Source organism: Myotis brandtii, unplaced genomic scaffold (assembly GCF_000412655.1).
Source record: "Myotis brandtii unplaced genomic scaffold, ASM41265v1 scaffold1103, whole genome shotgun sequence".
Lineage (NCBI taxonomy): Eukaryota > Metazoa > Chordata > Mammalia > Chiroptera > Vespertilionidae > Myotis > Myotis brandtii.
The window spans coordinates 1,211,266-1,224,479 of record NW_005353762.1 but is presented as its reverse complement, the minus strand read 5'-3'; the positions used below and the strand labels follow the sequence as shown (position 1 = coordinate 1,224,479).

The window sequence follows — 13,214 nt, the reverse complement described above, 5'->3', positions numbered from 1 at the left end:
CCCCACCCCGCCCCAGGAACAGGAACCAGGCCTTTGTGCAGCGGGTCTATAAGGGAGGATTCTGCCCAAATGAAAGGAGTCTTGAGTTGACCCAGAGGAGCGAGATGCTCTTTTGTGCCCCACCCCCTTATGGCATTCACAGGCCTTTCATTTTCTGAGCAGTATTGAAAGTCTGGGACAATGGAGGCCAAATCCTGGTGCTGGAGGTTGGGGGCTGGGAGTGGAGAAGAAGGGAGGGCTGGAAGGGGAGGAGGAGGGCTGGGGGATCCCATCCTTTGTTATTTTTCTTCTTTCCTACCCATTACCTTAGAAAAGGGGGTGGGGTGCTGGAAAGTTTTAATGAATGATGACATCACTTCCGGTAGCCCACTGCTGGGCTTCAAGACCCAAGAGGCATTGGGAACAGACTATTTACAATTTCATTTTAAATGATTTTAAACCCTCCCAAAGGAGTTCTTTGATATGCAAACATCTCCCCCAAATGGAGATAATTATTGATGGAGAGTAGCCCTTTGAAGAGGAGCTCAGAACTGGTGGGCTGAGTCTTCCCACCCAAGGAAGGAGGTTCCCCATGAGAAGGGACTGTGCTGAGACACGTTTTCCTCCCGCCGCCTCCCGCCTCCGGGGAAGAAAGCTGCTTTCAAGAAGAAGCTTCCCAGGGTCCCAGCTCACAGCTGCAGTGCCGACTCAGGAGCAGGCTCCTGCCCTGGTCTGCATCAGGTGTTCGGGGAAGAGGGTCGGTCTTGTCCCTGTGTCTTGTCTGGGAGGAGAGAGAATAGGCTGTAGCGTTGGTCTTTCCCACTGTGATGTATAAGGCCAGGAGGTGGAAAGACACCCAGCAGTGTTTGGGGTGCTGATTGCGGTGGATACTTAGGGTTGGTACTTGGCCTCCACAGAAGATGAGGATAGGCCGGCCCACACTGGTCACCAGAGAAACTCCTGTGAGTGGACCTGAAATGACCGTGCGCCCACTCTTTCTCTTCCCCCGGACTTTTCCTTTGAAAAACCTCTGGCCTGGAGTCCCAAGTGCCCACTGACACCTGGAGGAGACGTCCCCTCCCACACCTCTAGGCCTCACCCCTCTAGGACCTGCCCCTCTAAATCTCGCCCCTCCAGGGCCTGCCCCTCTAGGACCTGCCCCTCCAGGGCCTGCCCCTCTAGGACTTGCACCCCTAGGACTTGTCTGGCAGCTTGGAGTTCACCTCTTGGAATCATCACCTCCCTCCATGTCACATGTCACCTTCCTTCTAAGTCACCTTCTTTCCATGCCCAGCTGTCCCCCCTCCCATTCAAGTGGCCATATAAAAAATGTCCAAATCTGTAGAGAATTTCCATGAGTTTATTTGAGCCAAGCTGACGACACTTGCCAGGAAGCAAAATCCCAATGGGTTGAGAAAATGCTCCTGAGAATGGCAGTTTTGCAGCTTATTTTATAAATTACAATCAAAGGAGAGGCATGGGGACAATTATATGAAACCCACTGGTGGTAGGCTGAGGAGGTGGGAGAAAGCAAAGGGGGAAATCTCTGGGATTGGATAAAGAGTAAAAGGAGAGACACACACTTCCCTCACATTGGTGGGTACAGCATAGTTAATACTAACAGCTCATAGGGATGGTGTGTGGGGAGCAGGATAACAATGAGGGGCTCTGTGGGCTCCTGCTCTGGTGGGAGGTGGTGCCCTGGAGGGTCTGGAAAAGGGGTTACCCTGACATTCCAAAGGTATGTTATCCTAGATGCAAAAAGGCAGTAGACAGGCTCAGTTAAGGTAAAGACTGACCTTTGTCAAGGAAGAAACTGGCCTAGGACATAACCACCCACCTGACTTGCTTTTAGTCAGGAAGTTTTCATTTCAGACCTCCTGTATGGTTCCTTTAGGTCTCTAGTTTGTAAGGCCACCATGCAGGCCTCCCCCGAGCTTGTCAGGTTTAGTATGTGGCCTGTTTTTCGTCCACGCGAGTCAGCCAGCTGAGTGGGTTTCCTGACCTCCCTGTGCTGGGGGGACTGAGGCACTCAGCTAAAGTTGAGCCCAAAACAAAGTCCTGGCTTCTCTCTGGTCCCAGTCCCTCACTTCCTCCCCAGGACTCCCAGGGTGGCTCCTGAGGCCTCTGGGCCCTGGAAGGGAGGCTGAGGGAGGGGTTTGGGCCCCAATTCTGCCAGGTAGTCAGAAAGCTCCCTAACCCAAGGGCGTCCTTTCATCAAATAAGACTTTTAAAAATTTTCAAGACAGAAAGTTTGATTTTTTTGTCCTTTGTCCTGCATATCTTAGGTTAAGACATGCTACCTTTTACAAATCTCATTTTTACCTGAGAGCGAAGGTTTTCTTTCTTCCCAGTGGTTGGGGAAGGGGCCAGTGGGTTAGGCAGAGCATGCGATCTGAGCCCAGGCGGTGGAGGAAGCTGAGTCTGGGGAGAGGATGGGATGAGTGTGCACTGCTGGTGGTTGCGGGGCTAAGGGCGCGAGGCCATGAGGCCTGTTCCTCCCCAGAGAAAACCAGTGTTCATAGAAGAGATTGTGTTTTTAGAGTAGTTTTAGGTTCACAGCAAAGTCAAGCAGAAAGTACAGAGGTTTCCCACATGCCCTCTGCCCTCCACAAGCACAGCCTCCCCCACATCCTCCTCCCCAGCAGTACGTTCGCTATAATGCCTGCACTGCAGTCCACTGTGGGTGCATCATGCCACCCACAGTCCCCGGTGCACGTCAGGGCTCACTCCTGCTGCTGTGCACTCCGTGGACTTAGACAAATGTGTGAGGGCGTGTCCACCATTGTAGCGCCCTGCAGACTGTTCCCTGCCCTCAGTCCTCTGTGCTCTGCCTGCTCTTTGCCCCTCTCTCGTAGCCCCTGGGGATTCCAGTGCTTTTGAGTTTTGCTGCTGATATTTAAGAGGCTTACAGGATCCTCAAAAAAAATGGCACTTTTTATTTTGCCCTTTTTAGGGGGTGTGCTTATTTCCTAGCCCACTTGGGACTGTGGATGTGAGGAGCGAGCTTGGTGGCTTGGTTGGTTTGTTAGTTTTTGCGGGGGAGAGGGATGTAACCCCTGGGCTCCCCATTCTGCTGTCTGTGGAGACTTTCCTTGTTGCACTTTGGTTTTTGGAAATCTTGGCGGCTGGACTAGGGCTCTGTGCAGAAGCTAAAGCTGAGCCCGAGGGCCCGTCGCCAGGGCAGCTCCTCAGAATGGGCCCCACCCTGCGCAGTTCCAGGCCCAGCCTCTGAGGCCTGGAGAGGCCGTGGGCCAGGGACACGCCCAGGAGAAGCAGAACTCCAAGTCCTTCTGTTTCACCAATAGTAAATAACTCCATGTCAACACTTCTAAGTCTCTATTGATTATTTTTCTCATTTCAATCAATATTTTTCTCAAAACAGTATGGAAAGGAGGCCTCGGCCGCCCTGGCTATGGGTGAGGCGCCTGTCCTGAGGACCAGCTGCTCTGCTGCTCGGCCTTTGCCCAGAGAGCACACGCGGAGGCTGCGGACAGTGGACCTGCCTCCCGATGGTGGTGGTGGCTGCTACACAGCCCTGTGCGTTCGTCAAAATTCACAGAATTGGATTCCAAAAATGATTATTTACTATATGGTAGTATAGGAGGTTAAAAGGTCGATTTTAAAAAAGAAAAATACATCTTTGTAACCCAGAACATATGGGGTTTTTCTGCAACCAAGCAAAGAAGTCATCTCCCAAAGCAGGAGGGGAAAGGGGCGCCCAGTGTCCCTCGGCATGCGCCCCCCCCCCCCCCCCCCGCCGCCCCCAGCATGGCAGTGGTGTGCCTCCCCTCTGAGGTTCATCCCCTCCGTCATCTGCTTTGTGTAAATGTCTGTGCATCTCTTTGGCTGTGGCGAGGTGGGTTCCAGCCATTTCAGCCTTCTCCCCTTTTCCTGTGCAGTTCGCCACTTCCCTAAGTCCAGGTGCTGACTGGGCGCAGGCATGTGGCCCGAGGAAAAAAAGAGAGAATTAGGGCAACGTTTGCTGCCGGAGAACATCCGCATCACGGGGCTTTTTACGTCTCGGTTCATGTGAATTTCCTCCTCACTGAGGCCTGAGGCTTGTTTAAAATATTCTGCTTCCCAAGGTCACACACAGGCCCCGGGGACCTGGGAGGTTCCGTGTAAACTGCTTCTGGGAAGGCCCGTGACAGTCAGTCCCGGTGAGAATTCCTCTCCCGTCCTGGGCCCGCTGCCTGGCGGCCTCTCCAGCCTGGCACCCCGGGGAGAGACCCGCTCTGGGACTGAGGCTGGAGATTCCCACCCTGACTCTGGCTGCCCTCTCCTTACTCACCCGCCTGGAGAGGAGAGAAGGGGAGAAGGGCGCCATGGGCATATTTGACATCAATTCATGTTCGTTTCATGGGATCTTTTTGAAATGAATTGGGTTGCATTGTAAGCCACAGACCCTGGCAAAGCGGACGTCAGAGAGTCCGGGGCTGGCCCTGTTCTTCGCTGGGGAGCGCTCCTGTTGGTGTTGGTGTCTAACTTTAGATGATGAAAGAATTAGATGGATCTGTGAGCCTTTCATTATCATGGAAGTACAGATGGCCGTACCCTCCTTCAGGTTCCTTCAGTTTGCCCCCTGTGTTTTGCTGGTACCTCCATTTGATTTGATCACTATCTGTGTGTGTGTGTGTGTGTGTGTGTGTGTGTGTGTGGTGCCTGCATTCAGCTTGTTCTGGCTATTTGTCCTCTGCAGTTTGTGGCCCACCGACCAGGCATCCCCTCACTCCCTCTGGGACCTGGTCCGCTGTCAGCTGAGAGAGTATGACCTTCACTCTCTAGATTTAACTCTAGTCCTTTGACTCAGTAAGTCTTGGATTAGCTGAACAACATTAAATTTCATTCACAATATTGTTTTCTCGATTCCCCCACCCCCCGTGATGGTGTCTCCTCTGAGTGGCCATGGGTATCAGCGGAATAAAGGACCAAAGGACAGGGCAGATACCGCAGAATACTGACTTCACCCCCTGCTGCGCGTCATCCTCTCAGAGAATCTGTGTGGGGCCTCGCCACATGGGCCTGACTCAGGTGGTCTGGGGCCAGGCATCTAGTTCAAATGCTCTGAGATTCTGGGTGCAAGCAGGGGTGAGACTGGCTGCCACAGAGGGCCCGTCACTTTCCCGTGAAGATCCTGGAACACACTGACCACCTGCACACCCCTGTCAACCCTCATGGTTCTCAGCTCCTAGGCTCTGAGATCCAGTGTTCCTGGATGTTCCCTGGGCTTGTCATCCCCAGGCCCAGGCGGGAGGACCAGCCTGTTCACCCATAGGTCTTCCTGAAGCAGGGGGAGCCCCTCTGCTCTCCGTCCTGGGTGTCACCTGCATCGCTGCCTAGCATCTTGTGGGGAGCACTAGAGACACTGTGCAGCCCGCTCAGCTTCACAAGCACCCAGTGGTCCTGTGTGCCAGGTGCCAGAGAGGTGTCCCACCTGGTAACGAGGGAGGAGGCCGGGCAGGGGTGTGGGGGGAGGGGCTGGGCAATGACTGCTGAGAGTCCAGGCCCCACAGAACGCAGGAGTACATGAACCTCAGAGGTCTGTTGTTCCAAAGTCTGGCTCATTTCTGAACAATTATGATTGCAGTCATCTGATTCTAGCACTGAAACACCTATTATTAAGATCCTAATCTATGAACAAGAGAAAAAAATAGGTATTTAAAGGGAGGACAGGTGTGTGGTGCTGTGTGCTCCTCATCATATTAAGAAGAAAAACACAGGAGGTTGAGAGGAGAGGGTCAGGGTCGTGGCAAAAGGAAGGGGACGCCTCCCATGAGCTGACGCTAGGTCCCAGCTCCTGCCGCACAGGCCAGTGACCCCCCCTCTAAGCAAGTCACTCTCTCTTCTTTAGCCTCAGTTTCTTCAGGAGCAAGTTGGGGACTGCAGTACCCACCTCAAAGGCTTGTTGTGCACGGTTAAATCAGATAACGTGTGAAAAGTCCTCTGTGAGCTCCAAGCACTAGCTAATTACTAGGTATGGCTATCAGTTTGAGAAATTGGCTTTCATAACGAGCAGCTCAATTAACCTGCAACCTCCCTGCTGGCTCGCTCGGGAGGCTTCTCTGGGGCTGGACCGCTGCTGGGATGGGCGTGTGAGGGCCCACGTGATGGGCTCACCCTTGGCCATGGCCTCAGGCTTCTTCTCTGAGTCACTCTTGTGCTCAGAGCAGCTTTGAGTCTGAGGGCAGGCGAGTGAGGCCAGTGAAAGGAGGGGAAAGGGAAGCGAGTAAAAAGGAGTTTGCTCCAGGACCAAAAGATGGGTGGTGGGAGAAGAGCGGCTGCGGGGAGAAGGGGGCTTGCGGAGATGGTCCGCAGGTTCTGTGCCAGGAGCAGTCCCCACACTGCTCAGTCTGCTCCGTGTTCCCCGGTGGGGCGGGGGGGAAGGTTGAGGGGGGCTGAGACATCAGCTCCGTGGGAGCCCAGCACCTGTGTAGAGGAGGAGAAATAATTCCCCTCCACCCTTCTGAGCTCTTGGCTGAGATCCTTTCTAAGAAAAGACAGATTAACAGGAGAAAAACAAACAGAAGCTTATTAACATCTATACTTCCTGCACACATGGGTGAGACTCTGCAACACTTATTAACATGTATACCTGCTGCACACATGGGAGAGTCCCAGCAACACTTATTAACATGTATATCTGCTGCATACATGGGAGAGACCCAGGAACACTTATTAACATGTATACCTGCTGCACACATGGGAGAGACCCAGGAACACTTATTAACATGTATACCTGCTGCATACATGGGAGAGACCCAGGAACACTTATTAACATGTATACCTGCTGCACACATGGGAGAGACCCAGGAACACTTATTAACATGTATACCTGCTGCACACATGGGAGAGACCCAGGAACACTTATTAACATGTATACCTGCTGCACACATGGGAGAGACCCAGGAACACTTATTAACATGTATACCTGCTGCACACATGGGAGAGTCCCAGGAACACTTATTAACATGTATACCTGCTGCACACATGGGAGAGTCCCAGGAACACTTATTAACATGTATAACTGCTGTACACTGAGCAAATCCCCCCAAATGGCCTAAACCACCAAGTTAAATACCCTCTCCAGCTAAAGACAGAAGATGTTGGGGAGGGGCAGTCAGTGACGGAGGTGAGGGGGAAAAACAAGAAACAAGGCTAAGGTTGCTCTGCAGGTTGCAGTCCTGCCTTCTCCATTTAGGGGATTTCTACAGATTTACTCGAGTCTTCTTCCTGCTACAGAGAGGACACCCTCACTAATGGACATTTCCCTTGTAAATGTAAATGTCTCCTACGAAATGACAACTTCTACTTGGTTTTCAGAGCTTCTCCGTGTCTGCTGTGTCTTACACACAACCAGCCTCAACTGATCCTCGTGCCAAAGACACATTTTGGGGTGGCATCTCTGTTCCCCTCACCTGCCTGGAAGCGTCCGGGAAGCCAGCAGGGGGGCACGGGAGGCGTTTGCAGAAATGATGGGAACCTAGTTGTGCATCTCGCCCATCAGCCACTCGTTGGCTGCCACCAAGCATGCTGAGGGGGCAGACAGTGGGGCCTCGGGTGGACCAGGCTGAGAAGCTGGTGGCACAGCCGTGGTTCCCTGGCTGTTAGTGTGATGATGAAGGAAAGCCCTGAGGGTCCCTGAGCTTTCGGATCTATGTGGACAAATGCAGACCCTCCTGGGGAGAGGGGTCCCATGGAGCTGGGACCCAGGATGGCTTGGGTGGCTGCAGACAGTCAGGCACAGGTGGTCGGCCCACGGCTCAGAGAGGCTGGTTTATGGCTGAGGAGGCTTTGCCTTTGGACTGGCGGCCAGGGAGGCTCTCCCGTGTCCTTTGCACCAATCCTTTGGTGTGGTTTTTATTCCCAGCTGCCCAGGTAGCCGTTGTGTGCACACCTGCCAGGCTTTTCCATGACGCTGCGGGAACGCAGGCGGTGAAGGTTCTGTGGTTGTTCTGGAGCCCGGGCCGGCTGAGGGCAGAGCCCGCTGTCCCACATCTTTGCCTCTGCGGGAGCCGAGCCTCCCCATTGCCCGTCGGTGAGGATGGACCGCGTGAGGGACCCGTGCGTGAACCTTGCCTCCTTACTTCCTTGCCCAGATCCTGCCAACAGGAGACCACTGAGTACATTTTCTAGCACCACCTAGCTACCAGGCCTGGTACCAAGGTTAGGCTCACAGTCGTCTTGAAAACACTAAGTGGCGGAAACTATCGTGTTTCTCATATTTCCGATGAGGAAGCTGAGGTATGGACAGGTGAATGACCTATGACCTGTGCAGGGCCACACACCTGAATCAGGGGATGCTGAGGGTCCAACCAGTGGCCTGGCTTCAGAAGCTCACGCTGGGTCAGATGGACTCTCTGAGGACAGACCCAACCCCGCCCCCAACCCCCCGACCCCTGGCATGGCTCTGAACAACTTTGGGGGTTAGGTTTCCTTCAAGGAGGTGGTAGCACTTTAATTCTGAATATTAGCCTCTTGTAGACTGTCCAGTTGCAGAGGCTTAACATGGCGAAAAACTTGGACTTTATCTGAATCGCCCGCTTTGGAGTGAAATGCTAAGTAAGTTGAGAGTCGGATTCTCTTTAATCCTCCATCACATTAGCTGCTGACGTGGCTGCATTAATCTAAGTGATTAATGGGCAAAGTGGGTCAATCAGCTTAAGCTAAAGCCAGGGCTGCTCGGCAGGCAGAGCTCCAGGGCTAGCACCTCCTCTGCTGGGGGTGGGTGGGGAGGAGGGAGCACTCGCCAGGGAGTCCCCTAGCTGGCAGTGAGAGTGAGTTTATACCGTGATTTCCATAAATGTGTGTAATATCGGAGTTGGGTCTCAGTAGATTAGGAGTGGCTTGAAGCTGGAAATTTAGAATGTCCTGCTGAGAGGTAAATATTTGCTTAAAAATGATGTGGAAATTGTCTTTTTTAAAAAATTCCTGGGCTCAGATAGGAATCAATCAATGGGGAAAAAAGAGGACATATGTAATATTTTCAACAATAAAGATTTTTTTATTGTTGCTTAAAAAGAAATCTCTATCTCATAGCTAATGGAAAATTGTACATTTGTGACCAAAACTGAGTACCCACTTAGTTAACACATCTCCTTTGGATGAGCCTGTTCACCCACATGCTCAACTTTGCTCCTATCATGTGCAAGAAATTGTGTGTTGAAAACTATTATGATGATTATATATCAAGTATATACCATATGTCAGGCATGTTCAAAACATATTATGATCATTAATTGTTTTAATTTTAATTAAACTCATCTGAGGTAGGCATTAAGGCATTAGCTAGCATCTTCATTTTTACAGATGAGGAAAAGAAGCCCAGAACGGTTGAGTAAGTTGTTCAAGGTAACACAGCTTATAAGTGACAGGGCTGGGATTTGAACCCAGGCGTCTGATTGCCAAGCCCGCATTCCTTAATTGTGAAGCCAAACTGCTTTGGTTTTATAAATCTCATAACCACTGAATAAAGTAGGTGGAATCATTCCCATTTCACATATTAGGAAGCTGAGGCTCAGAGAGCAAATAAAATACAGTCTTCCATCATTAAGTCTTGCTTTTTTTAGTGCTAATTGCTACCGTGAAGCTGGATTTTGGTCCAATTGTCATGGCCTGCATCTATTGCAGGTTGTAAAAATTTGTCTACACACTTTTGCTTAAATTAGTGCTGCACTTAGATATCACACAAGTCCCTGTTTAAAAAATGGAATCTATAGTGTTTTTGGAATTTCTTGGCAAGTTTGCACAGTTTATGCTTCTGCTGATTGCACCCAGTGTTTTGGCTGCTGTGCCTAGCTGCCTTCAGGGATACATTTCGGGGAAAGGGGTTTTGTCTGGTTCCTGTGATGAAGCCGGTGCAGCCTGGCGGGCTAGGGGGACATGTCCCCGCAGCTCATTGGCCCAGGCTTGGTGAGCCCCTGGAGGAGGGCCAGTGAGGGCTGTGGGCAGAGGAATCATGGGACCCCAGGTGCTACTATTTAGGAAAGGCACAGATCCAGAGGCACTTGGTTCTGAGATCAGAATTTGGGACCGGGTAGAAGCAGGGTACCCTGGGAAATGAGGGAGAGGTGACAGCAGGAGGGGACCTTAGAGAGATGGGTATCTTACTGCCCACCTTCTAGAACAGAGGTTCTCAACCTGTGGGTCGCGACCCCTTTGGTGGTCGAACGACCCTTTTACAGGGGTCGCCTAAGACCATCCTGCATATCAGATATTTACATTAGGATTCATAACAGTAGCAACATTACAGTTATGAAGTAGCAATGAAAATAATTTTATGGTTGGGTCACAACATGAGGAACTGTATTTAAAGGGCCAGAAGGTTGAGAACCACTGTCCTAGAAGGTGTCTTTCAGTACATAGTGTCTGGCCTTCAAACTTCAGGTGGGACAGTAATGTGTCTTTCAGCTCAAAAATTCTGCTTGCAATTTTTTCGTATTTCTACAGCTGTTCCCAATGAGGAGGAGACGGGGTTAGAAGACATTGAGAGGTGAGGCCAAAGAGGTTCACCTTCTGACCTGCCTTTGGTCTGTTCTCTTTCCTCAGGGACCTGATGCCCAGAACCCTGGACGGGCAGATCACCATGGAGAAGACGCCCAGCTACTTCGTCACCCGGGAGGCCCCCGCGCGCATCTCGGCCATGTCCAAGGACACCAAGCTCATCGTGGTGGTGCGCGACCCGGTGACCAGGGCCATCTCGGACTACACGCAGACGCTGTCCAAGCGGCCGGACATCCCCACCTTCGAGAGCTTGACGTTCAAAAACAGGAGCACGGGCCTCATCGACACATCGTGGAGCGCCATCCAGATCGGCATCTACGCCAAGCACCTGGAGCACTGGCTGCGCCACTTCCCGCTCAGCCAGATGCTCTTCGTGAGCGGCGAGCGGCTCATCAGCGACCCGGCCGGCGAGCTGGGCCGCGTGCAGGACTTCCTGGGCCTCAAGAGGATCATCACCGACAAGCACTTCTACTTCAACAAGACCAAGGGCTTCCCCTGCCTGAAGAAGGCCGAGGGCAGCAGCAAGCCCCACTGCCTGGGCAAGACCAAGGGCCGGACCCACCCCGACATCGACCCGGAGGTGGTGCGGAGGCTGCGCGAGTTCTACCGGCCCTTCAACCGCAAGTTCTACCAGATGACCGGGCACGACTTCGGCTGGGATTGAAGGCACCCGGCCCGCGTCGCTTACCACTTGGCTTATATATTGAGAGAGATTATATGTATGTAAAATGTACAGAAATATATTTTATAATAATTTATTTTTAATTCATAAGCAATTAATTCACTAAGCTGCCTAGCCACACTCTTTAGAGTTACCTTCATAATCTCTTAACATTCCAAAGTGTTTAACTCTAATATTTTGTTCTTTTTCTCACAATTGATGGTGCTTCCATTTTCCCCTCCCTGCCCATTATATTTAAAAAGAAGAAAAGCACAACTTGAGTTTTTTGTTGTTACGGGTACGCAGCCTTCGATCGCTGTCTGAATTCACTTGCCGCCTCCTGAGTGGGTCTCACATCCCAGCTTCCTGCCTGGGTACCACGCAGGAGCTGCCTCCGCAGAGCGGCACTCGGAAAGTGGGGCCCCACGAAGCGGCTTCCTCTCCACGTGATGCCCTTTCCAAGGATGCAGATGCCAGGCCCTGGTGCTAGAGTTCTCCCTGCTCAGCGCATGGGGGTTACTGCCTCGGCAGGGACACCCACATCCTTAGAGCCCGAGTGCCAGGGCCTGTGTACTTCAGATTTTGAGTGTGAAGGATGGCCTTGCCTCTTCTTGTGCCCTAGTCCCTGTGTCATTAACCAGCTTGAAGTGTATGCAAATGTTAGCCCCTCTTTCCCAGGTCGCGTGTGTGAGATGATCAGGTGCTGCTTTAGAAATAAAGACGGTCTCTTCTAACTTGCATGAGCGCACTGTGCTCCATCCTCCGGGCAGACAGTTCTGCTTTGACACACCAAAGAATCCCCTAGGCGAGCAGAGCCATAGGCACAAACCCAGGGTGCCCAGTGTCGAGACCCAAAGGGCTCAGGTGCGTCCCACGCCATCAGCGTCCACCAAGGCGCTGCCAGGTGCAGAGCCAGCCGCGCGGGGCACATCCCAGTGGGCTGACAGCCCAGTGGAAGAAGAGAAGGCCTGCAGCGGGACAGGTGGCGGGCAGGGAAGGGGAAGCCTTGCCTCCTGCTTCATGTCTGGGACTCCTCTCCTGGAACTCCTAGCTCATCTCAGATTGACAATACGGTCTGTGCAGCCAACAGCAAACAGTGAGACGCAGGAGTGGCCCCTGCAAGGACAGGCTGGGAGAGCGCCCCGTGCTGTCTGATGCGTGCGCAGCTGTCCCTGTCTTAGCTGGGCCCTGGCAGGGGCTGCCGGAATCATTGCTGCTGACGCAGAATGCTCTCCCCACACCTCTCTGTTGAGAGAGCAGTCGGGGATCTTTTACGATGACTAGTTAATGGCAATTGGGTAACCACATAGCAATATCACATAATGACATATTCACTTTATCCTCAATTTTCTAAACCAGAATGCTCCTGCCATAAAAGAATTGTTATTTGAGTTATACATTCTTCAAGGCATATGTGGAAAGGTATACATATTGTCATGATAGCTGGATTGTGATATTTACAAAGGACAGTTTTTATGTTGTAAGGCATAACTTGCCCCATAGAGCAAGACAACTTATATGAAGAGAAAAACAACTCATCTTTAGAAACTGGTCAGAGATGTCACTGGTCTTCAGGTGATGTCTTGTTAATGACCTAGCCCCAATCTAGCGAGGTTATGCTTAACAGCAGAAGTGTTCCCACTAGGTTCTGTGTGGGAGGAAGGGAATCAGGGCTCAGCATTCCTGAGCTGTTCTAGTCATGGTCCTGCTTTGTTACTGCCCCTACCAAGTAGGGCAGCACCTGTGCTTAGGGCACTGCCATCATTGCAACATGGTTCCCCCTCTTTACTGTTTGAGTACAAAGATATCTGCATAGGGTGCCAACTGGTTGTGCATCTTTCCAGTAGAAGGCTCATTTGAGCCCTGGCCAGGTAACTCAGTTAGAGCATTGTCCTGGTACACCAAGGTTGCAGGTTCAATCCCCGGTCAGGGAACATACAAGAATCAACAATTGAATGAATGAATGAATGAATGAATGAACAAATCAATGTGTTTTTTTCCTCTCCTCCCTCTATTCTTCTCTCTAAAAATCAATAATAATAATAATAATAATAATAATAATAATAATAGA

The 13,214-nt window shown here is 51.5% G+C and overlaps 1 protein-coding gene and 1 long non-coding RNA gene across 2 annotated transcripts in view; one reads left to right on the top strand and one right to left on the bottom strand.

Annotated features, from left to right (window-relative positions):
• Nucleotides 1–11,881, top strand: part of LOC102261026 (heparan sulfate glucosamine 3-O-sulfotransferase 3B1) — a 40,155-nt gene extending 28,274 nt beyond the window's left edge. Inside the window, exon 4 of the mRNA XM_014544095.1 lies at nucleotides 10,528–11,881. Coding sequence (XP_014399581.1) covers nucleotides 10,528–11,146 — 619 coding nt within the window. The 3' untranslated portion in view covers nucleotides 11,147–11,881. The remainder of the gene's footprint in view (nucleotides 1–10,527) is intronic.
• On the bottom strand, nucleotides 9,540–10,422 carry LOC106727016. The gene is made up of 2 exons (XR_001363169.1): nucleotides 10,316–10,422; nucleotides 9,540–10,088 (listed from the first exon to the last, which is right to left on the bottom strand). It is a non-coding gene; the product is annotated as an uncharacterized LOC106727016 (long non-coding RNA).
• Nucleotides 11,882–13,214: the final 1,333 nt, after the last annotated feature.